The sequence below is a fragment of the Rhipicephalus microplus genome, chromosome X (genome assembly GCF_043290135.1).
Source record: "Rhipicephalus microplus isolate Deutch F79 chromosome X, USDA_Rmic, whole genome shotgun sequence".
NCBI classification, from domain to species: Eukaryota; Metazoa; Arthropoda; class Arachnida; order Ixodida; family Ixodidae; genus Rhipicephalus; species Rhipicephalus microplus.
This window is the reverse complement of record NC_134710.1, coordinates 159,808,824-159,832,939: the sequence shown is the minus strand read 5'-3', so window position 1 is coordinate 159,832,939 and position 24,116 is coordinate 159,808,824. Positions and strand designations below refer to the sequence as shown.

General features: G+C 44.3%; 2 protein-coding genes across 5 annotated transcripts in view; one reads left to right on the top strand and one right to left on the bottom strand.

Moving 5' to 3' along the window:
* Positions 1-21,806, bottom strand: part of LOC119177075 (uncharacterized) — a 48,136-nt gene extending 26,330 nt beyond the window's left edge. The window contains exons 1-2 of one of the 3 annotated variants that reach the window (XM_037428456.2): positions 20,343-21,806; positions 12,221-12,605 (exon numbers count right to left, since the gene is read on the bottom strand). In XM_037428456.2, the coding sequence (XP_037284353.2) occupies positions 12,221-12,605; positions 20,343-20,560 (603 nt within the window). In that variant the 5' untranslated portion in view covers positions 20,561-21,806. The remainder of the gene's footprint in view (positions 1-12,220; positions 12,606-20,342) is intronic. The other 2 variants (XM_075878070.1, XM_037428455.2) reach the window with 2 other exon arrangements.
* LOC119177074 (GMP reductase 2) overlaps positions 2,253-24,116 on the top strand; it is an 82,211-nt gene continuing 60,347 nt past the window's right edge. Inside the window, exons 1-3 of one of the 2 annotated variants that reach the window (XM_075878071.1) lie at positions 2,253-2,399; positions 4,055-4,116; positions 23,285-23,404. In XM_075878071.1, the coding sequence (XP_075734186.1) occupies positions 23,360-23,404 (45 nt within the window). In that variant the 5' untranslated portion in view covers positions 2,253-2,399; positions 4,055-4,116; positions 23,285-23,359. Of the gene's footprint in view, positions 2,400-4,054; positions 4,117-22,890; positions 23,169-23,284; positions 23,405-24,116 lie in introns of those variants that run through there. The other variant, XM_037428453.2, reaches the window with a different exon arrangement.

The following is a 24,116-nucleotide window of genomic DNA, read 5'->3' as shown; positions in this document are numbered from 1 at the left end:
TCGTGGTTCAGTTCCGCGGTTACCACCTGTCCTAAGTAGACGTACCCTTTTACAAATTCGAGTGCACTTCTACCTACCTCTAAGTGCTGTTCTCTTCCAAGGTTGTACATTACTTTTGTTTCCTGCAGATTAATTTTACGACCTACCTTTCTGTTCTCCTTGTATAACTCAGTAATCATGAATTGCAATTCGTCCTCCGAGTCACTCAGCAGTGCAATGTCACCGGCGAAGCGCAGGTTACTGAGGTACTCTCCATTAACTCGTATCCCTAACCAACCTTCATTTGTTGATTACCTTAGAATAAAAATTTCGTGCTAAGTGATGACACACATATACCCAAATAGAAGGGTAAACCTTGATGTGTACAAAACATCCATTATTTTTCTCAATTCTGTGGCTGCTAACCAGTACACAGTGTGCTATTCCAAAGTAGGAGCATAAATAGCTTTGAAACCGCTGCTACAATGGATACCGGCTACGTCTTGATATTCTGTGAGCACGTTTGCGTGTATGTCCATGTCTGATTTATTCATGCTTTTATGTAGCTGTGATGCGTACATGGTAATTGCATAAAGTAATCGGTGACCACCAATTAATCTACATGAATAATGACCATTTGTTTATTATCCTTTATATGCTATTGTAGGAGAATCATTTTGATAACGCAATGTACAGCTGGCCTTGCTCTACGGCGCGACATCTTGCAGCTGTTGCGGGTTGTGACGTTGTGTGCACAGGTGCACGCATGGCCTTACAAACATGCAGGCCTGCTCTGTGAATGACAACGTTAGAAGATATGCTTGTATAACCGAAGATCCGTGCTTGCTCAGGGCGATTTCGCCATATGTATTTCATAAGACGAAGCACGTTTCGACTGATAACACATGGTTGCATAAACGACGCACTCTCTTTGACCGTTTTGATTTTGTGCTCGTCTACAATCTTTTTAAGCAGTTGTTGACATTATCATGTCTTCATATAATCGCATGCCTCTAAAGAGCCACAAAGCATGCATAGTTGATGCAGGCATGTTTTATCCGTTGAAACGCGCTTCGCCTTATGAAACAGATGTGACGAAAGCGCCCTGAGGGAGCGCGAATCTTCTGCTGAGCAAGCACACCTTCCAACGTTGTCACCCGTGCCGAGCAGGCCTGCATGTTTATAAGGCCGTGCATGCTCCTGTGCACGCGACGTCACAACTCGCAACGGCCGCAAGATGTCGCGCCACAGAGCAAGGCCAGCTGCTCGCGTGCTATACACAGACGTGGTCGTGACTGTACATGTACCATAGAGTCTCATACAATAATACTAGAGGAAAATCTGGCGTTAGTGTCTACGCGGGCTCCTTTAGCAGCGCTTGTACCCCCATGGGAATTAAGGGAAGTGCAGGCTTCGGATCTGCTTCGGATGGATCACGCTCTTGAGATTCGCGACGCTTGTTTGCCGAGTTTAAAGCAAAGTGATATGAAGTCATGTCTAATTGAAACTTGCTTCATTTTTTTTTGCACACAAACTTTATTGCAAAAGGTTTTTGTGACTTGGCAGCAGAAGTGAAACCTGGACAAACTTGACCGCCAGGGTATGCTTTGCTCTGCCATTGCAATCCAGATTTGGCATCAAGATGTAATAAATTATTCTTTAGAATATTTCAAAACAACAAACATTCTTGTTTCGCCCTCGGAAGTACACAATGTCTATTTATGGAAATAACAGCACAGTAATGAGTGGGAAACACTTAACGTTTCGTCTGCTACGATGCCAGGTGCGTCTGTTTCAGTGGTCTGCTCCAAAGACAGCTCTCTCGTTTTGTTGTGAAGTCGAGTCAGAAGAGCGTGGCGGTGCATCTACTTCGTGTCGCCGTAGTTTTACAGTTGATTTCAATGAGTTTTGGCAAGACGCACTAACAACAAACGTGAACTCGATGTAATACCCTGCACTGGCATGGGACGCTCCATCTATGCGCAGCGGTGAGTGGACGATGCTTCGCTTAAACTGTCAAACACGTCTTATACAACTCCAGCATTGCAGTAAATTGAGAGGCCTAGCAGTTTCCAGCCTCTTTGAACAACAAAGGTGCGGCATCAGACCTTTGCACTTACCCCAGTACCCACTCTACGGGAAGAACGAAACTGAAACTCTAGAAAAAGATCCGTAGACAGTTCGCTGGCTAACGCGATCCAATCCGAAGCCTGTACTTCCCATAATTCCCATGAGGGTACACGATCGCAGTGCCAGATTCCTCTCTAGGTATTATTGTATGAAACTCTATGACATGCACATACAAACGCTCGTAAATGAACAATTCAGTAATGTATTAATAATTTGTGTCAGTACCCGTCGCGAAATACAAACTAGCAAGTTTCACTAACCTGCATTTTACTACCTTCACTTACCAGGAGGTTAGTGCTTTTTGTGATAAGTAAAGGGTTAGTATTTCGTTAGTGAATATGTAGACCTTTTTTTTTTTGTAAGAGTGCATATTTGAACGAATGGTGATGTTTTAATGCTTTCAAAAGTCAATTATATCTCTCTCTGTATGATTCATCTTGTACAACAGTTCATTACACGCGCAGCACAGTGTTCATCATGTACGAATGTATGTTGCTATGACCTACAGAATTTTGCTTGTGAAAGAGTTTCGGGCAAAGTCGCCCATGTGTGTAGGTAGTGGAGATATTACTACAAAAAAAAGGGGGGGTGGGGTAATATGTGGTGAGATGGCACAAAGCTGGTATATGAAAGCTTGCAGTAAACACAAGCATCGCATCAGCGTCAATACGCATCACAACTTAGAGAAGTGCTTTTTCGAATATGCATTCGAGTCTCCGACTGTGGCAGAATAAAAAACAGAGTGAAGGTTGGGGAGGCAGCAGGCGGTTGAGGCACAGCAGTGGGAGGGATCACAAGGTGGAAGAGGGGTATGGTGCCACCGTAGTTCTGCATGACAGATACCATGACATAGAGCCATGGTTATGCAAAGAATAGAGAAAAAAAACTTTAGAGCAACGCAGTCTATACAAAAACAGAATTATAGTAGGTGCGTAGCTTATAAACGTACCATGCTTGTAATTAGCCAAGCATTTTTAAATGACTGCTTTATTGTTGAATTCAAGGGTCTGACTTACTATTGTTTAAAGTTTGAAAACAACCCGTCGAGAAAATGTGCTCTATTTTCGGAAAGAAGCTTAATTCCATTCCCATTCCATTCCGCGGTAGGGAAAGTGTGGAATGAATTTGAATTCATTCCGATTCCGGAGTGGCACCTCCACAACACTGGTTTAGATTGACAAACTGCACTCTAAGAACTCTAATGTTTTATTTTTCATTATCATAAGGAGAAAATCAAGGTTGAAGTTTCATTCTTAAATTCTGTGCTGAAATCTCCGCATTTGAAGAGATATTTCAAAATGCACTTTTTGTATTTTGTTGACATTGTCTTGGGGAAATTTTCTGAAACTTCGTATGCTAGATCTATGGCACCTACTGATGAGAATGTACTTCATTTTTATTGAGTGGAAGTTATGTAGGACCCAGTAGCCGCCTTCAAAATTTATGACGCCACGGCATTTGGTACAGGAACCTGAAGGTGGGGCCTCCTCCAGCATTTTCTTTTTGCGCACTTTCTCGCTTACCAAACGTTATGTCGTAGTAAGAGTGGTGTTTTAGGGATTGGGAAACTATACTTCGATAATATGTAAAAAATATTTTTGCTCTTTAGTGTCCCTCTAAATACACCGTATCTTTTTTATGGTTTTTATTCTGAACGAGGCTCCTGCATGAGGTGCCGAAATGTCAGTAAACTTTGTGTTCTTTAGGTTGGTGTATCCTTTCGCGTTTGCACAAAGAATCAAGAGTTATGCACTGCCTTTTTTTTCTCACTTCTTTTAGCTGTTCACCGTAGTCAGCCGAAGGAGCGACTCTTTAAGCTTTGATCAATGGTAATGCTTATTTTTGTGATGGACGCACACACTGCCGTCAGTTTCCATGACCTGGCCAGGTTTTTCAGAAATTCCTTGACTTTTCCAGAAGGGTCTAAATTCTCCGACTTTTCCAGGTTTTCCAGACACCCTGACATGCCACCAATCTGTAGGGAGCCGACGTCTCGTCAGACAAGAGGTCCCTTTATAGCCTATTTTTTCCCTTTGCTTGCATGCAACGCCTTGCACGAGTGCCAGTAGCAGCAAAGCGTGACGCTTCATAGAGGACATGGACACTAGCATCGAAGAACTGTGCAACTATGAACTGGTGCACAAGGTGTTTATGCTACATTATCACCTCCCCCCCCCCCCCCCCCAGCACATGCTCTAAGAAAGTGTTCAGAGAAGCAGCTGACCTCTTAACGAAGAAATGTAAAAGAATCAGCAATGAACACTTTGAAAAACAACTCCGGTTTTATAAGAGAAGCCACAATAAGCCTCCAGCCTTCTCTCTACCATGCCAGCACTCATAGTTTGAGTAAACTTGTGTTGTGTTTTGTTAATGAAATTTTGAGAAAATGTAATAGATAAATAATCAACTACAGTTCTGTAATTGCTCAGTTACTTTTTGAGACTGTAATTGACCACTGTAATGAATTATATATGTTTAAAGAAAAGAATTTTAATTGTAATCTGTTACCTATTTTCTGTAACACAAACAAGTCTGATAGTCGAGTATTTTCAGAGGTCTAGGAAATGTCTATTAGTTTTAGAGCAGCAGGCTCTTGCCAAATACATCGATTGTGGCTCACTCTCAAGCAAGATGGTGATGATAATGACTTGCAGGTGACAAAATGTTTAACTATCATGCGTGGCAGCCACTTTTGTGTCTCTCGGCGCCATATGGTGGAATGCAGTTGCGAAAAATTATTTTGTGGGCATGTGCTTTGTGGGCATGCACATGAGTGCACAATGTTGTGGAATTCAGTTCAGTTATATAGCAAAGATACACAGAATAAAACTGCCACTCGTGCACGATAGTTAAATATTTGAGTGACTATACATCACTGGCTAGCCTGTGCACTCCTTTCTTCTTTCCTGGCCTGTGACTCTGTCCCGGTACTGCATTCATTATTACCACAAGTGGCAAAATGTCCAAGGAAAGAGACAAACAAGGTCAACCTTTGCCACCAAATAATGTAGAATCATATGGAATGAAAAAGACAAAATGATAACAATGAAAAATAACCAATAAGTGAGAGAAAGACAAAGATGTGGGGAGACAGAGAGAGATGGGGAAAGGGAACTGCCGATTTTCCTTGGGCGAGTCAATGTGGGGGTGCTGTCATGTGAAGCATGAGCTGCCTCTGCCAGGGGACTTTAAAGGTCTGAACACCCAGAACTGGCTGAACCCCAAGGATCCCCTTTTACTCGGACAAGGCTCAGCCACACACAGCTAGTCATTGGAGGCTGTCAAAACCACCCCAATCGGTTTGGGTCCATGGTGACGCTACTGACTAAACAATTGCACGAGCATATGCCTCTGTGGGGGGGCAGTACACCTCTTACAGACTGTGTTTGCACACATTGGGCTATGTGTAAGCCTTATGACAGGCAATGGGACATCATTCACAACAGATGAATTCTAAGACATTGTGTAGCAAATGGCATGGGTTGGCCAAGTCACTCCACATTCATAGAAGGACATCATGAGGGCAAAAAATACGCCAGCTATAAACTGATACTTTCGTTCATACTAAGAACTAAGCTAGATTTGGCCATGCGAGAAGTGTCATTACCAGTAAAATCAAGCGACTAATAAACAAATGATTGAGTTTTCTACAAAAACTGGCGCAGAGACAGCTGTTTAGCTATTGCGAGAGTTGGCTGATTTGGAAGGAAATCAGCCAGCGACGGTAAAAGCAAGCAAACGAGTTCTTAGATGCCATCTTGACCAGCTATGCTAGAGGCACACAAACAACCCTGTAATCTACCAGGTAAAGCCAATTGCAGACGAAACACTGGATTTCCTCCCCAGACTAGTGGCTAAAAGAATCAAATCCAAATGCTTAATTTACAGTTTACTCTGAGTGGACGAATTTTTGTGCATCATTCTGTGGTACTCTGCTGTGCATCTGCCATATGTATGGCTCTTTACTATACTGCTAATAAATAATTGTTACAAACATAACATATACGAGTAAAATTACAGTTATTAGAACGCTGAAAAGTGACAGTTGAGCAGACATTTCATACCTTCTGACCAATATTGTAACGAACAAATACAGTGCCGGAAGCTAAAACAGCTATTTATTAATGGCGAACTTGTGCCCGTCAACTAAATACACAAAGGTTGTGAGCTCACTTGTCAAAACCTCGTCAACTTCTCCTGCGTCTCGCCTCGAGCTGCTCCTCGAAAAACCACCAGCGTTCCTTGTCCAGCGCGTGATGTGGAGACACCTGCAGCCAGCGTTGCATGGCGCGTTTGGCTTGGCGCGTTTAGCTTGGCGCGTTTGGCTTGTCAGTTGGTGTGGCAGAATTCATAAGAGCAGGAAGCGGGGCAAGACTTCGGTAGGTGCCTAGCAACATGCGGCATTAGTCCCCCTCCCGAAACGCATCGTCCTGATGCGTACGCTGATGTCGAACAGTTTTGTAAAGGAGTATTTATCCGATGTTTGAGCACGTATATCAGTTGTCTCGTTCAGTGCCTTTCGTAGTACGGTTTCATTCGTACTACATGTACGACTTCTGGGCGATTCCTGCGTCAGGTTGAGCACACTTTCCCTTCAGGAATTACTTCGTAGTTTAGCGTGCCTAACTGGCGAAGTACTTTGTAAGGGCCGAAATAGCGCCGCATCAGTTTTTCCGATAGGCCAGGTGCGCGTATAGGCGTCCACACCCACACTTTGTCTCCGGGGTTGTACTGTACGTCTTTCCGCTTCAGATTATAGCGACTTGCATCGGAGCCTTGTTGCAAAATGATATGATGTCTTGCCAATTGCCGTGCCTCTTCTGTCCTTTCTATGTAGTCACTGATGTGTGGGTCACTCTCATTCGAATCGTTGACAGGTAACATCGCGTCTAAGGTCGTTGTGACCGTCCGACCATAAACAAGTTGAAATGGCGTGAAGTGTGTCATTTCTTGTACTGCGGTATTATACGCAAATGTTGCATAAGGCAAAATACTGTCCCATGTCTGGTGCTCAACATCTACATACATCGAGATCATGTCGGCGAGAGTTCTATTGAGCCTTTCGGTTAATCCGTTTGTTTGCGGATGGTATGCTGTAGTCCTTCTATGATCGGTGTGGGTGAGCTTCATAACAGACTGCATCAAACGGGCAGTAAATGCTGTTCCTTTGTCTGTAATGACAACCTGTGGTGCGCCATGTCGAAGTACAATCTGAGTGACGAAAAACTGGGCTACTTGGTTCGCCGTTCCTTTCACGAGAGGTGATGTCTCAGCCTATCGAGTCATGTAGTCTGTTGCTACCCCAATCCAGCGCTTTCCCGATGAAGAGAGAGGAAATGGACCAAGCAAATCCATTCCCACTTGCTGAAATGGCCCTTTTGGTGGCTCTATTGGTTGCAACAGACCCGCTGGTTTCGATGGTGGTATTTTACGTCTCTGGCAATCGCGGCATGACTTAACATAATGGTGCACCGAATCCCTTAATTTCGGCCAATAATACTTGCGGCGAATTCTGGCCAAAGTGCGACTACTACCCATATGGCCAGCCAATGGGTCGTCATGACACGCTTCTAAGATTTCTGCTCGCAGTGATGATGGTAAAAGAAGCAGAAACGTCTCACCGGTGTTTACGAAGTTGCGCTTGTATAGGACCTCGTTCCGGAGGACATAGGATTTCAAACCACGGACGAAAACTTGTGGTACCTCAATTTCGTGACCCTCCAAGTATTGGATAAGCGGGCGTAGTTCCGGGTCTTCTCGCTGAAGACGAGCCATGTCCGACACATTCAGAACTCCAAGAAATGGGATGTCTTGTTCTTGGTCAGATGATGGAGACTCAACAGGTGCACGAGACAGGCAATCCGCGTCATTGTGCTTGAGACCGGACTTGTAGACCACAGTGATGTCGTGTTCCTGCAGACGCAGGCTCCATCTAGCAAGTCTTCCTGAAGGGTCCTTGATGTTTGCCAGCCAACACAATGAATGATGATCACTGATTGCTCGAAACGGTCTGCCGTAGAGGTATGGGCGAAACTTGCTGATGGCCCATATAACTGCGAGACACTCTTTCTCTGTCGCTGAGTAATTAGACTCAGCATTCGATAGAGTGCGGCTCGCGTAAGCAATGACCTTTTCTTCTCCATTCTGCCACTGAACGAGGATGGCACCGAGGCCAACGTTACTCGCGTCGGTATGTATGTCTGTATCTTCGTCAAAATGCCTCTTCGTCAAAATGGCCTCTTCGTCAAAATGCGCAAGTATTGGAGGAGACTGCAAACGGCGTCGCAACTCTGAGAAAGCCGCTTCTTGTTCCTCCCGCCAAGAAAATGGTACACTTTCTTTCGTTAGCCGTGTCAAAGGCTCAGCGATTTTAGCAAAGTTTTCAACAAAGCGTCTGTAGTAGGCACATAGTCCCAGGAATCGTCTGACGGCCTTTCTGTCTTGCGGTTTCGGAAATTTTTCAACTGCTGCAATCTTTTCCGGGTCTGGGCGGATGCCTCCCGCACTAACTATGTGCACGAGGAACCGAAGCTGACGAAATCCAAAGTGACACTTTTGCGGTTTGATGGTCAGTGCTGCCACGCGAATGGCATCCAGTACCATTCTCAGTCGGTGGATGTGCTGCTCGAAGGTAGAAGAAAAAACCGCTACATCGTCGAGGTAGACGAGACACGATTGCCACTTGAGTCCGGAGAGCACAGTGTCCATCATCCTCTGGAAGGTAGCGGGAGCAGAGCACAAACCGAAAGGGAGCACTTTGAACTCGTATAGTCCGTCTGGGGTCACAAACGCGGTCTTCTCGCGATCTCGTTCGTCCACCTCGATCTGCCAATATCCACTTTTTAAGTCCAATGATGAAAAGAAATGAGCATTGCGTAACTTATCCAAGGCATCATCGATCCGTGGAAGGGGGTAAACATCACGCTTTGTGACTTGGCTCAGCTTTCTGTAGTCAATGCAAAACCGCAGAGTGTTGTCCTTCTTTTTGACTAGCACTACCGGTGATGCCCACGGACTGTTGGATGGCTGGATTACATCATCGTTGAGCATTTCCTGCACTTGGTTCTTGATGGCTTCCCTTTCTTTTGGCGCTACTCGGTATGGGCGCTGATGCACAGGTCTCACGTGTTCTTCGACCACGATACGGTGCTTTGCGGCGGGAGTACGTCCGACTTTCGACGAAGTGGAGAAGCACTCGGCGAACTCTGTGATGAGGTCAGCAATCTGTTGCTTCTGAGATGATGAGAGCTCTCTGTCAATGTCTACTGACTGGAGTATGTTATCTACTGTCTCTGAAGTTTTATCAAGAGTGCAAACATCTGAGACTTGCACGTACTCATGCAGCGATGCTACGGACGTTCCCTTCGCAACATGCTGCAGCTCATTTCAAAAGTTAGTTAATAGGACATACGCACATCCATCACGAAGGCTCACCAGGCCTCTTGCCACGCATAGTCCTTTTTCTAGTAGCAGTCCGATGTTTCCGTCAGCTAATCCGTCACAGTCGCGAAGAACTTCACTCCTCACAAGAACGGTCACACTGGAACGTGGCGGCACGGTTACATCTTCGTCCACAATGCGTAGAGATAGAACGATTGGTTTCTCCGCACGACAGAAGGCCATGGCGTTCTCCGTAGAAAAGGAAACCTGGGACTCTTGCAAGTCAATGACTGCATTGTTTGTTTGCAAAAAGTCCATGCCTATAATCAGTTCCCGGGAGCACTCAGGAAGCACAATAAAGCTGCCGACATACACAAATCCTCTTATTCCTATCCTTGCGGTGCATAACCCCTCGGGGCTAACTAAGTGCCCTCCAGCGGTACGTATCTGAGGTCCGGTCCACTCAGTCATCACCTTCTTAAGCTTCTTTGCGAGAGCATTACTGACAACGGAATAGTCTGCACCAGTGTCTATTAGCGCAACGGCCTCGACGTCGTCGATCGTGACTAATATCTCGGAGGTAACGTCGCTACTACTGCACTTGACCGTCGTTGCGTAACTGCCACCGTCCTGTCGGGCTAACAATGGAGGGTCTTCAGATGTCAGTATATCAGCGGCCTCACCTCCAGAGGTCGCTGGCTCTAGTTTTCCCGCCGCGGGCTAGGTGAACGTGATCTTCGGAGATTTGACGACGGACGAGGACTCGGCAACCGATAGCGCATCGGTGCTGTCGAACGCGACTCCCGTTGTTGCGTGTCTTGAGGGGAATAGCGTGAAGACAAGTATTCTTCGATTTCGTAGGGCCGTTCACCGTTCCGTGGGCATGGTGCATTGACTGGAAAACCACGCAGTCCCGCTCGACGATGCTGGCACGCTCGGTAAAGGTGACCTGCTTCTCCGCAGTGGTAGCAAAGGGGCCGCCGGTCTACAGTGCGCCATACATCGCTCTTACATGGTCTTGCTTCCGGCATTGGTAGCGGCGTACTCGGAGAAAACGTCGGAGGCATCACAGCAGTCGCAGCCGTCCGATTCATGCGTCCGAGGTCCTGTCGTACAGCTTGCGCGTACGACAACTGAGGCGGAGGCTCCGGTTGTGCGCGCTGTAGAACCTGAGGTTGTGGTTGTAGAACCGCTTGCCGCACTTCTTCGCGCACAACGTCGGCAAGCGAGGACATCGCTGGATGAGCTTGAGTCATTTGTATTTTCTGGAGTTCTTCCCTTATGACAGCCCTCACCATTTCACGCAAGAGATCAATGTTACTCGTGAGGGTTGTCGACGCCGCGCTAACAGATGAGACGCTTACGTCCCGATTGTATTGGCGCGCGCGCTGCTGCAGGGTCTTTTCTATCATGGTTGCCTCTGATCTGAACTCAGCAAGAGAGCGCGGTGGATTACGCACCAGGCCTGCAAAAAGCTCCTCCTTCACTCCACGCATCAGGTGCCGCAACTTCTTTTCCTCAGCCATGTTCGGGTCGGCTTGGCGGGACAGTCGAGACATGTCTTCAATGTACATGGCGACGCTCTCGTTGTTCTGTTGGTTTCGCGTCTGAAGAGCGGCCTCTGCCTTTTCTTTGCGGTCCGTGTTTGGGTACGTAGCAAGAAACTCTCTTCGAAAGTCGTCTCACGATAATAAGGACGCTTCGTGGTTTTCGAACCACGTACGTGCAGAATCTTGCAGTGCCACGTAGACGTAGCGAAGTTTCCTGTCTTCGTTCCAACCGTTCAGTCTGGCAACGCGTTCGAAACCATCGAGCTAGTCCTCGGAATCCTCGAAAATATCACCATGAAATACCTCTGGTATGTGGGGTGGGTCCATGACGATATGCGATGGAAATGAACTCGCTTGGGTGGCCATTGCAGGGGCTCCGGAACTTACGTCCTCCACTGGTCTCAAAGAATCGAAGGGGGCACCAAACTCGGGCTGCTCACCTCGTAGGCCACGACTCGTTCGTTGGTGTACGGGAGTCAACAGCGCTGGCTCCAACCTTCGGGGTTCTGGGCTATGTTCCCTATGCTGAGATGGGCATGGAATCATTACCCCGCACCTCCACCAGTTTGTAACGAACAAATACAGTGCCGGAAGCTAAAACAGCTATTTATTAATGGCGAACTTGTGCCCGTCAACTAAATACACAAAGGTTGTGAGCTCACTGGTCAAAACCTCGTCAACTTCTCCTGCGTCTCGCCTCGAGCTGCTCCTCGAAAAACCACCAGCGTTCCTTGTCCAGCGCGTGATGTGGAGACACCTGCAGCCAGCGTTGCATGGCGCGTTTGGCTTGGCGCGTTTAGCTTGGCGCGTTTGGCTTGTCAGTTGGTGTGGCAGAATTCATAAGAGCAGGAAGCGGGGCAAGACTTTGGTAGGTGCCTAGCAACAAGCGGCAATATTGATTCCCATTATATTTTGTAACATGATGGGCAATGGATCACAGAATATGCTGTTCTAAATTGGCAGCATCTGCAGCAGTCATCATTAAGTTAACAAAGCTAAAGATTGTAGCTTTTGCATAGAAACCATGTGGAATAAAATAGAGCTGATAAAATACAGCACTGTTTTTAGCTATTGCAACACTCTTCCCCATGGGAATAGCATGCATAGTTGGAAGCATTTCTTTTTCCCCAAGGTTGGAACGCTTCCAATCCTAATCAACTTCAACTGGTGCTTTTACTTACCGACTTATGTTTATCGCTAGTAGAAAGATGTAAGTGTGAATCACTCTGTCGCTGCACTGCTCTGGTGAAACCATCAGCAGATTCTTGTTCTGGTGCACTTTTCCTCCCACTCTGAACCAAACTTGGACTTGGGGAGTCTGAAGCAGCCTCTTTACGCCGAGGAGAACTCCAAAATGAAATGCGACGCATCGCAACTGCTCGACCAGCCGGTAAAGCACTCTCTTGCGATTCCGTGAAGCTTGATATTTTTTCGGACTCTGATCGGGACATTTTTCTTGGCGACATTTCTGGAGATGAGCTGGCTTCTTTCAATATTCGTTTTCTTTCCACATTTCCACTCTGTAACCTGGATGTTGTGTTGCCTCTCGATGAACGTTGGGGGCCCCTGCACGACCAAACAAACGCTACAGATAATGGCGAAAAGAATGGCAGGCTTTGCTCTTTTGGCCAACATTTTCCAATCTTAAATGCTCTGACATGTTTACTAGCATGAACATAATGAAAAAAAGATGTTCTGCTATTAAGTTTTTTTCATTAAATTTTTTGTGCAAGTCAATGTGCCACAGCAGGTGCGCCAGCTTAGATTAACCCAACTCTCTCCATTATTTGCACACAAATTTCAAGTCTTAAAATCATGTAGCTAATAAAATATACTGTTTTTTTTTTATTTGGTTGGGCTGTTCCAACCTTATACGATGTCACAAACAGAAATATAAAACTGCAACACCGTAACATTTATTTAGTGCATTACATCGCAGATGAAACGCCACTCCAAACTGTTTCAGCTGAAGGCAGCTAAAATATTTTGTATTTTCATAATGCACCCTTATTAATTTAAAATACTTGACAGATGATGAGAAGCCAAATGAACAGTAGGCTACAGAAAACGTCGGAGAAAGAAGCTTTTAATTTTGACTGCAATAGTATGAATTGCATGCTTAGCCACTTTTCACTGATTCGCTTACAGGCGGTACACATTCGAAAACTGAAATATTGGGAGTGAGGGGATTGTCCTCCCCTTCCCAACCTATGACAAAGAGCATAGTGTCGAATCAACCACACAGGTGTTTCATGTCAAGAATTTATATTACATGGTCAGCATTTGATGATAAAGCTATAGCACTGGTGTTGGAACAAATAAGCATAGCACTCTCTTACTCGTATGCTCTCTGGCAATCGACATGGTAGGGAATTATGAAGAGCAATACATTTTTTTTTTCAGTTCAACATTCATAAAATAAAAACATATTTATCTTTTTTACGGGGCCATTGAATGTCTAAGTGATAAGTTGTTTATATTAAGCTGGAGATTGATAATATTAATTATTGGCATTTAACGTGTCAAAACCATCATATGATTATGAGAGACTATACGCCGTAGTGGAAGGCTCTGGAATTTTCGACCACCTGGGGTTCTTTAACGCGGAGCTAAATCTAAGCACACGGGCCTTAAGAATTTATACCTCCATATAAAAAGTGGCTGCCGCAGCGGGGATTGAATTCCACAATTTGCGGATTGACAGCCGAGTGCCTCAACCACTAAACCACCATGGTGGGACTTAGCTACAGAATGAATTACTGCTTTAGACTACCGGTTAACTTATGTCCCATGTTAGCAAACCCATATGAAATATGAAGTGCACAGACTTGATGGAATGATGCTGATATGGAAGTCAAAAGTGCTGTCATTGCGTTGTTAGCATCCCATATTCACAGGGGTAAGCAAGTACTAAAAAGTCTTTAATCAGGAATAAAATATCTTTCCATTCAATTCAGTATTCAAATTGAATTGTGCATATCTTATGCGTCGAATATTTTCGAATACTTCTCAAGTAATCTGAAGTAACGAGAACTCAACTTAACAGGAACAACGCATTAGAAGAGCAAAGGATAATTTTTCTTGTTTTAGAGGGACACTAAAGAGAAATATTAAGTTGACAGTGATTGCTGAAATAGCAGTTTCGAAACCTCGTATTTTTGTGTGTGTGTGTGTGCCAAAAAATGCTTATTTGGAAATAAAATCACGTTGTAGTGGTTCGGGCACCATTAGCGCACTTCAAATCACCTGCCTGAAGGCGGACCTCCCGACATAGCTGCTGCTTTTTTACAGCTAAAGCGCAAAAAGGTATAGAACAAACGAAGGGGACAACGAGGACAAGCGCTAACTTCCAACTAAAATTTTATTGCTGAGCACCTGTCACATGAGATCACAATAATTTCAATCAATGCACAAGGATGAAGAAAAAATAAAACTAAGCAGCAGTGAACTTGACATAGAAAAACCACGTGCCAGTAAATTCAAGTAACTTAATTCTTTTTTGTTAGTGCAATGAATGGCTTGCTGACGCAGCTTCAATTTGCTATCGCCACCGCCTGAATGATGAGCCTCACACTATCGTTAGAGTGGGTAGTCAACACCAACACAGTTGTTTTGTCGAATACCGGCTTGGATTCACAGCCTGCACAATGAGTCACCAGGAAACCATCAGAGCCCTTTTTTTACTTTCTGGTTGTGTTTAAGTAATCGCACATTGAGACGTCTGCCTGACTGTCCGACATAACTTTGACCTCAGGTCAAAGGTACCTCATATACTGAATTCTTCATACATTGAACAGATTTGTTTCGGTGCTTAATTTTACACTCATTAGGAAGCTTTCTTACAGAACTAGTTCTTGCACATAGCTGCAACAACTTATTCCACGCAGAAAATACCACCGAAATCCCAACCCTCTGACCAATATTCTTCAAATCTATCGCACAAACAAAAAAGAACTAAATTACTTGAATTTACTGGCATGTGGTTTCTATAAGTATAATTTGCTGCTGCTTAGTTTTATTTGATCACCTTTGTGCATTGATTGAAATTATTGTGATGTCATGTGACAGGTATGTGTTCTTGGTGCTTATCAATAAAATTTTAGTTCGAAGTTAGCACTTGTCCTCGTTGCCCCCTTCGTCCGTTGCAAACCTTTTTGTGCTTCAGCTGTAAAAACATGAAATACCAACTAGGCTGCTCCCACACCATAGTGTTGCCTTTCACAACGTCACTCACCTTTACTGCGCGGCCACTGACACTAGTAGCAGCAGAGCAAAAGTAACGGGAGCCACAGCACCAACAACGATCATTGAACAATTTTGCTGCTTGCTTGGTTCAACTAGACCCCGCTAGACGACACCATCTATCCAATATAGCCAGGCAAAAACGGAACTTTTGAACCACTTGCACCGTTCCCCATAGTAATGCCAGGAGGTTCTTTTTTCGATGAATAAAACAGAAATGGACAAGCAGCATTTTATCACGAGTTGTAATGCGTGGAAGGTTCTTTGTTTACTGTAGCTGGTTTGATTATCAGTGATTAATTGTAGTCAGATGCTTTGACGTCGTTAGTATCACTTTCAAATTGCCCCACTTGTAGCACATGTGTCAAACTTCTGTTGATAATATTATCGTTCCAGACATTCCCAAACATCGGCCTTTCACTCTGATGTCAATTATTATTTGCCTTTAGTGTCCCTTTAATTATGGAATTGCCAAGATGCATACAGTGTAAGCTTTTGTGGGATTATCGAATTTTCAATCATCACCGGATGAAGGAATTTTTCCATTAAACGCCAAAGTGAATGGGTCCTCAATCCACTGTAATTATCCTGAGATTCCTTATCTTCATTCATGGAGCATTGTTTATCCTATAGACAAGTCTTAACGATGCCCAGCCGCGGTGGTCTAGTGGCTAAGGTACTCGGCTGCTGACCCGCAGGGCACGGGTTCGAATCCCGGCTGCGGCGGCTGCATTTCCGATGGAGGCGGAAATGTTGTAGGCCCGTGTGCTCAGATTTGGGTGCACGTTAAAGAACCCCAGGTGGTCTAAATTTCCGGAGCCCTCCACTACGGCGTCTCTCATAATCATATAGTGGTTTTGGGACGTTAAACCCCACATATCAATCATATCAATCACAAGTCTTAACGTTATTCAAAATGAGATGCCAAAATACCACCTCAAATAATGAAGTAACTACTGCAGTCATCCTACAGATTAAGAATACCTAGAAGGCTCTAGTCACCATTGTATACGATTGATTGATGTGTGGTGTTTAGCGTCCCAAAACTACCATATGATTATGAGAGGCGCCGTAGTGGAGGGTTCCAGAAGTTTAGACCACCTGGAGTTCTTTAACGTGCACCCAAATTTGAGCACACGGGCCTACAACATTTTCGCCTCCAGCAATTCTATAAGAGTTCACCTCAGTTTACATCTTCTTTCAGCTAAAATGTAAAATAATGTTAATGCGTTAATGCTTTTGAATATATGTTTGAAATAAAAATTTATGTAATGCTAGGCTTGTCCAGAAAATGGCTGCCTTACTATTTGAACAACATTATGTTTGATTCAGTCTTAAATTTCACCATTCTCGCACCACTACATATTCATTTCATGATGGTGAATGTGTACGAGGGGGTACTTAAAAGTAACTGAACTGGCACTGTGCTGGACAGAGCTACTATAATACACCATTTTCTTGCAAGACGAGCATTGTGCTACGCTTCTCCAGTTCACTACATTCGGTGGATCCTCCAAGAAAGCTATTCTTGTGCTACAGTGATTTTTTTTCATAATAGCAGTTTTGTGTGCGTGGGTTTTTTTTTTTCTTTTCTTTGATGGCCAATTAATGTAAACACTCTAAACTGTGAAAGTTTGTTCCATGCTCCAGTAAAATTACTGCGTAACTATTGTGAAACACTGTTTACAAGGATGATGCAATGAGAAAAACAAAGGTATGAGTGATTTTTTCTTTTTGAAAAGGGGGAAATATCCCTATCTGAAAAAGCTTGTCTTTGACATTTGTAACTTCACGCGTGGACAAAAATGTGAAAACATTTTGGACTTTGTGGGTGAAGACAGGCTACAGACCACTAAATAATTGGATTGCATAAGTTATTTGGTATAGCTTAGAGCTGGTTCAGCAAATTTCAACAGATTTGGGAATCAGAAGGGCAATTGTGAAGTTTCTTCCTCGACTTTCAACAAACAAACAAGGAACTGGTCGAGCAAACAAAGGCCAGGCTTCGAAAGAACAGTTCCAAAGCTACCCAGACATTCACTTCAAGGTTGTTGCTTATGACTAGTCATAGTGCTATTCTTACCAACATGGGAGGGGGGGAAAATGCAGAAAAAAGGAAGACATCCTTTTTTTTTCACAGTTCACTTAAAGCAGCTGTTACAAAAAACAAATGCTGAGCATGCAACACTGCTTTTTCAACACACACACGTGCTTACACATGCATGCACACAAATAAAAAAAGAAGACAGTGAAGATCATCATACCCCGAGATAAGCTTCCTGGGAAAAACCACTGGATTCAATGAACTCGCGAGATGTGGCATGATGCTTATTTTAATTTAGCAGGAGAATTGTGTACTACAGGAACTCCATACAACACAGCGCCACTTCGGTTACCTTCGGGTACTTGCTCGTATGTTTTTATTATAAGTGCTTGATGAGCAGTGCCAAAAATGAGGACAACGCGGGAAGGATTATCTTCTGTGAGTGGCAAAATAAAGTGCTTGGGTTAATATACATAGTTTTCGCGTGACATCACAGACAGGTTCTCTGTGCTGCGGGCCTTAACATGGTGGCAACCGTGACTTTTATCTCATTAGAGTCAGTGTCGAGGAAAGCATGGAGTCGTTCGGTCTCTGCATTATTCTGTGCTCTCCCCACTTTCTTCTGTTTGTGAGCTCCGCCAAGGGGAACATAAAGGAACGCAGCGGGCACTAGCACTAATCTGATGTCACCACTTGAGCTTACGCAGCATTTCAACCACCTGGGGGGCCTAAGATGGCAGCCACAATGACAACAATGCAAACTATGTAGTTCATAGCAAGCTTAACACACACAGAGCTGACTTGCAACCAACTTCAATCGAAAAGAACACACACATGTTTAGCTGATCACCCACATCCATGTGTTCACACATTTATGATGCAATTTTTAGTGCACCTACAAACAGAAAGCCTACAAGGAGAAAATTCGTACTCTCTAGGCACTGTTCAGAACAAAAGGTAATCCCAATCTTAGGCAATATATTATATCCACATATGGCAAAGGTTACCGGGGAGATTAATGAGGTCTACCACATCAAAATTTCAGTTTATAATCATTTCATATCACAGTAAAAGAATAAACATGTCATTTTTTTACTTTGTGTAAGTGCACTAAAGATGTCATCGATGTGAGACAATGTGCTTGTACTTTTAATAAAGTTAGCTGCGAATCAGCGCTGTCATGTGTTCCTTCCAGCCTTATGTACCCGCTTCTTGTGCTGTCCCATCCAGGTCCGGAAGCATGGCTACATTCACGTGATAGTTAGCCTCCTCCCAAGGAGTTTCTGACAGCCAAGGTAGCTTCCAAACACCAGGCTACCAGCAGGAAAGGAGAACTAGCCACCCTCCTTCCCTGCTGATACACCTTATAAGCGAGTGTCTTGACCTTATTACAGAGCATATGGGCATCATGTACTGCAACTCGAACCACACAGGCAGCACCACCAGGCACCCACAGCAAAAATGTTAGAATTGTTGTTTGTTGTTGTCGGGTAATCATTCACAGCAGAAATGCATGGCTCACCACCGAAAGGACGTGAAAACGTAGTAGGTGTCCGGTGCTTTTTCGTACATATGAAGGCATGGCAGGCATAGCGGCTACAGACACACCATTTGGAAGCAACTACCTGAAAAATTGTGCCTGGTGACAACTCTCAACCGCAGCTGTACAGCATGTAGGCAACGCTTCAAATTACATTCATGTGTTCTCACTCCCTCGTGCTTTTTTTGCCTTTTATTATTTATTTTAAATGTATGCACAAATTTACAAGGCCACAAAAAAAAAAATGGGAAAATGGCAGGCTGACAACGGCCATTTAGGGGCAGTATGCATGTCTGTGCTTTCTGCTCTCCCACGTGATATTTTTACACGTCGGTATGGTGAGCGGGGGTAGCCAGTGCGGAATATTAGACATGCATTTTCAGCGTCACCTGTGTTGAGAATGAAAATAGATATGGCTTGGCATACGCACAGCATTAAAAAATCAATAGCTCACTTTCACTCTTATACCGTAGCCCACGTCGTTTGCCAATTAAATGGAGTTTTCGAATAGCATACGCAAAGCTTGCCGACGTAACGTTGGTGTTTGTCACTCAATGGGAAGCCCACAAGAGGTGAGCGTACAATGCATGCACAACGCAAACATACACTATTCGAAAACTTCCTTATGCCGAAATGTTCCATTACGCACAGCAATTATTCTTTTAGACTGCATACTGACTCCTAGCGTGCAAGTTCGTGCCAAGTGGCGAGCAACTCCTTTTAAAATGCATGTCAATGCAACTTCAATCCTACCGGAACCACTGAATAACACACTACTGTTGCTTCTCATCGCCATGTTCACGCATGGATGGGCAGCCTTGGCTGGTGATGCACTTTCCTAGCTGACAATTAATGGCAAACTGATGGGCGCTTGCATTCTAATCGCCTGAAATGCATGTGTGCGTGCGTGCCAGTGTGCGCGCATGTATATGCAGTGGGGTGTAGTTACTATTTTCGTGTAGTGTCCAAGGCACGGAACTGATAGTCGCAGTGACTTTAGGACGGTATACTTGTCAGCGCTAGGTGCTGCGTTTCCTATGTTCTCTTTTTCCTTTACGAGTTGAGCTCGATATTCGGTTTTAAGGAAAAGAAGGACTCGGGGCTTAGTCTTTCCCAAATGCCTTGAGGCGAATAGAGGACGCAGTTTTGTAGAATGTTTGCGTTAACAAGAGTCGCTGCAGGCCGGTTCATCACAAGAGAAAAAAAAGAAACACAAGTAAACATAAGCTAGCACAGCGCATTTCTCAACTCAGCAAAAAAGAACTACGGTTGCCGTTCTTGGAGGAAAGCGGCCGCCGCAACCATTGCCCACCTTGAAACATACAGACCGGCGCGTAAGCAACGATCCCAAAAGTGCACACTGTCCCGACAACAGACGAAAGCAGCACTACCATCATCTTAGCATTTGAGGTCTATACTAATCTACTACCCCAGTGCACAAATGCAGTTTTTGCCCAACAAGCACACGTGCACTGACCTTGCTTGTGAACGTGGTAGATGCATCTGCGAGTCGTTACGCGAGTCATCTTCCTCATGACTTTCTTTCAATATATTAGAGCTGAGAGACGACTCTGATGAGGATCTTGACATCGTCCACTTTGCAAGAGTTTTCCACACTTCTTTGCTTGAACGCGACGGGACCGATGTGCTCGAGATGCTGCTGGTTGTTGAGGGCTCAAATTTTCGAGCTGCCATGTTCGTCAACGTAACAGTTCCGGAGCGTTGCGGAGATATACAAGTTAAATAACCGGCTAAACAAATTTTAGGGTGCACGCATACGCGGCTATTGATTTACAGAGTAATACGAGCACCCACTGAACTCACATATGTGGCCGGCATGCTTGAAACACTGCCGACACCGCTCCAAAACGCGCGGGAAAGACACCCATGCAATGATGCCAACCTATAACAACAATTTATCCCTAGATTGGAACAACAATTTATCCCTAGATTGACCCTTCAAAATTCTCTAAATTGCAAGAAAATTTTTATATTATTTTTATAACGTCATTATAGACTCCTATTGACTTTTAACTAAGTATTAAGATATTGCACTCTGTGGCTGAGTTGTTTTGAATTTGTTAAATTATGAAGCACCATTTTAGCCCCCCTTTTCGGTCTTTTCTTTATACATGTTCTTGAAGTTGCACATAAAGCGCTTATTTGCAGATAGCAACAGTAGCTGCTTATTGAAAAGTATATTAACTCTATGTTGAAGACACAATCTCACTGATGTGAGTAGGTGTTCTAGACCCAACTCTTCGGGTCAACTGCAGGAGCGCCTTTCTTGTACTTAATTGCTTGCGGCCGATTTTTAATTTTCCACATTTACAATTACTGTCACATTATTTTAGTAGATGTACGTGGGCCTTCTTTGACTGACTGATAGCTACGCTTTTCCTCTGTACGTACTTCCGTTCAGCTCCCCGAATGGCAAAAAAAATTTATTCTGTTATCACGCCCATGTAAAGGGCACGACGGAAAAACTGAGAACACCCGAACAGCTCGTCTTGTCTCTGTTCATCACGCGGTTTCCGCAATATTGAACCCGTAACACTTTACCTAATCTACCGTTTTACTTTTGCTTTGCTTATATATCTAAGCCATAAAGTATGATACAATATGAAACTCTATGATCTAAGCCTCGATCCCGGTTATAAGGTCTTTGCCATGAAGACCTATATATGCTTGGCACGGGTTTATAACCACTTCAAGACAAAATTTATCATTGTTTCACGGAGTAGCTATAAATCAAGGCGCTCAATATATGCCCTAGATGCATGCTTAACTCATAGGTAGATCGACAGAGCGATCATTTTACCCTGTATTCAGCACTGAACTGTTATCCCTCACTCTGCACAATAGGACACCAATACCTTCAAATAGAAATTCATGAATGAAGTTATCGTTTTTTGCAGCCTTTCAAGTTGAAAGAGCGTGAATACTAAGCAATGCCTTCAATCAAGCCAAGTAACGTGACATTTCCAGAGTCTCATAAAAATCTCTAGATTAAACAAAAAATAGAAAGTATCTAAATCTAGGGACAAATCCTTCGGGTTGACTGCATGATGTGATCACTGATCAGTCGCAACATGGAAACTGATGTGGAAACTCTGTGTATGGTTATGGTCCCTGTGGTGGTAGTGTAAGTACTAGAATACACTGTACTATACAACGGCACTGTGGATATAGTGAACGAGACTATGGATCAGAACTAGGGTGGCTGGAATGACCAATTCTAGCCCCCGTTAATCACAATTAACACCGTAGCAGCCGTAACTGCCAGAACAGAACGAGTTCCTGGATGTGCAACGCACAAAGAAAACCTGCCCGCACACGTATGCACCATCTGTGACCAAAATTTTTTTATCTTCTTAGAAGATACGGGCACCTTTCTGATGCATGGTCACGCAAGAATAACGTCCTTTTCTCGAAACTTCACTGTCTGCCGATGCATTGTTGTATTCTATCCATGATGCTTACAGCAGCACTATCTAAAAATATGCCGCCTGTTTATTTGTTGTCTGCTAGCTACACTCATCAAAGAATGTAGCGCACATTTTCAGCAGCATGTTACTCGCCTCTTGAAACACTTGAAGGCGAACGCTTTCTACTCTTGGCATGGTGATGGACAATAGTACAAGTATATCGAAATAAATAAATTAAGGGGCATTCGCTGAACAGACGCCGCTGCCCCAGTAACTAGCGAACAAAACTACATTCTACTGCGCTTTAGATATTCAGCGGAGAACGGACATTAAAATCAAATGAATGTCACGTACAGTACAAGGCGGAAGAATGTAATGGCCGCTAATATCGTCTGCTAGCGTTGCGGATAAAGGAAGCAATAATAAACTTACGTGTGCGCACTTATATATGAATAGACAGCGTGATAGGAGGCGTAGCACAGGCGAAGGAACACATTTGTAATAATTAATCACTGCTGGGAACTTTAGCAGTAACGTTGATTTAGTGACTGTAGTGGCATGTTATCTGGCACAGCTGGCCACCCTAGTTTCTTTTCGGTTTTCTGTGTGGCGCCGGCAGCGCCGGTGTAGGGTTGCATGTATGCGTTTTGGCGCCATTGAGCGTGCGTTGCCGTCAGCACGTGTTGGTTTCGTGCCTATCCTCAGGTTTTTGAACGAAAGCGAAAGTGCAGTCGTAATTAAAAGAGGTGTTGAGTTGAATTGCTTAAAAGCTACGCCTGGCGTTCAATATGCCGCACATTGACAACGATGTGAAGCTTGATTTCAAAGACGTCCTGCTGCGACCGAAGCGCAGCACGCTCAAGAGCAGGGTGGAGGTGAGCTTTTCGTGGCACGCACTGTCCGTTCGTGTATCATCGCCGAGCGCCTTTTTTTGAGAAACTTGTTTCATGCTAGCTGCTTTTATTTTACCCTTCTTTTTCTGTTCTCTTAGGTCGATCTCAATCGCACATTCAAGTTCAGAAATTCAAAAGCGACTTACACTGGGATACCCATTATCGCCGCAAACATGGACACTGTGGGGACATTTGAAATGGCACAGGTGCTGGCCAAGGTCTGTATACTTGTATTAAACGATTTCTAAGTAGTGTCGCGCGCGCTATCATTTTCTGCTTGCTGAGGTTGTAGCTGTCGCTTAATTGGTGGTCAACGTTAAAAAAAAAAAAAAAACGTTGCAAGTTTCCCGCATAACGAAAGTTAAACTTCGGTTCAGTCAACCACAAGAGTTCACGGACCACGCGAGTGCTTGCCAAACTGCCGGCCCCCTCCACCTAGCGGTAAACCGTTTACCGTCGAGTCGAGAACCATAGGTCGGCAAACAAGAGTGGAACTCACTCAGACTCATTCAGGAAATACATCTTGTGCTTTGAACTCACTCTTCCTGAGCAGCGCTCACTCTTACTCTCACCAAATATTACACACCCTGACTCAGACTTCGACTCGTGGATTTATCCGAGTCTCAGCAAGTCCGAATGGGTTGATTCATGAGTGAGTTCACCGACCTATGCCTTCCACCATAGGGTTTTCTATATATACACTAGAGGGCACTCTGGTGCTAGTGTCTATAGGAGGTGCAACACGCAGTGCTTCAGAGAGCATGGGAATGACGAGTAGTACATTGATTTGTCTAATCTTTGTACTTTCGCTTCTGTTTGGCGTTGCATGGCTTGGAGCTGAATTGTCACGAAACGACAATCAGCAAATGTTGTGCAGTTGCATTTCACCACTTTAACCTTTTAGGCTAACCAATTCCGATCAGGTCACAG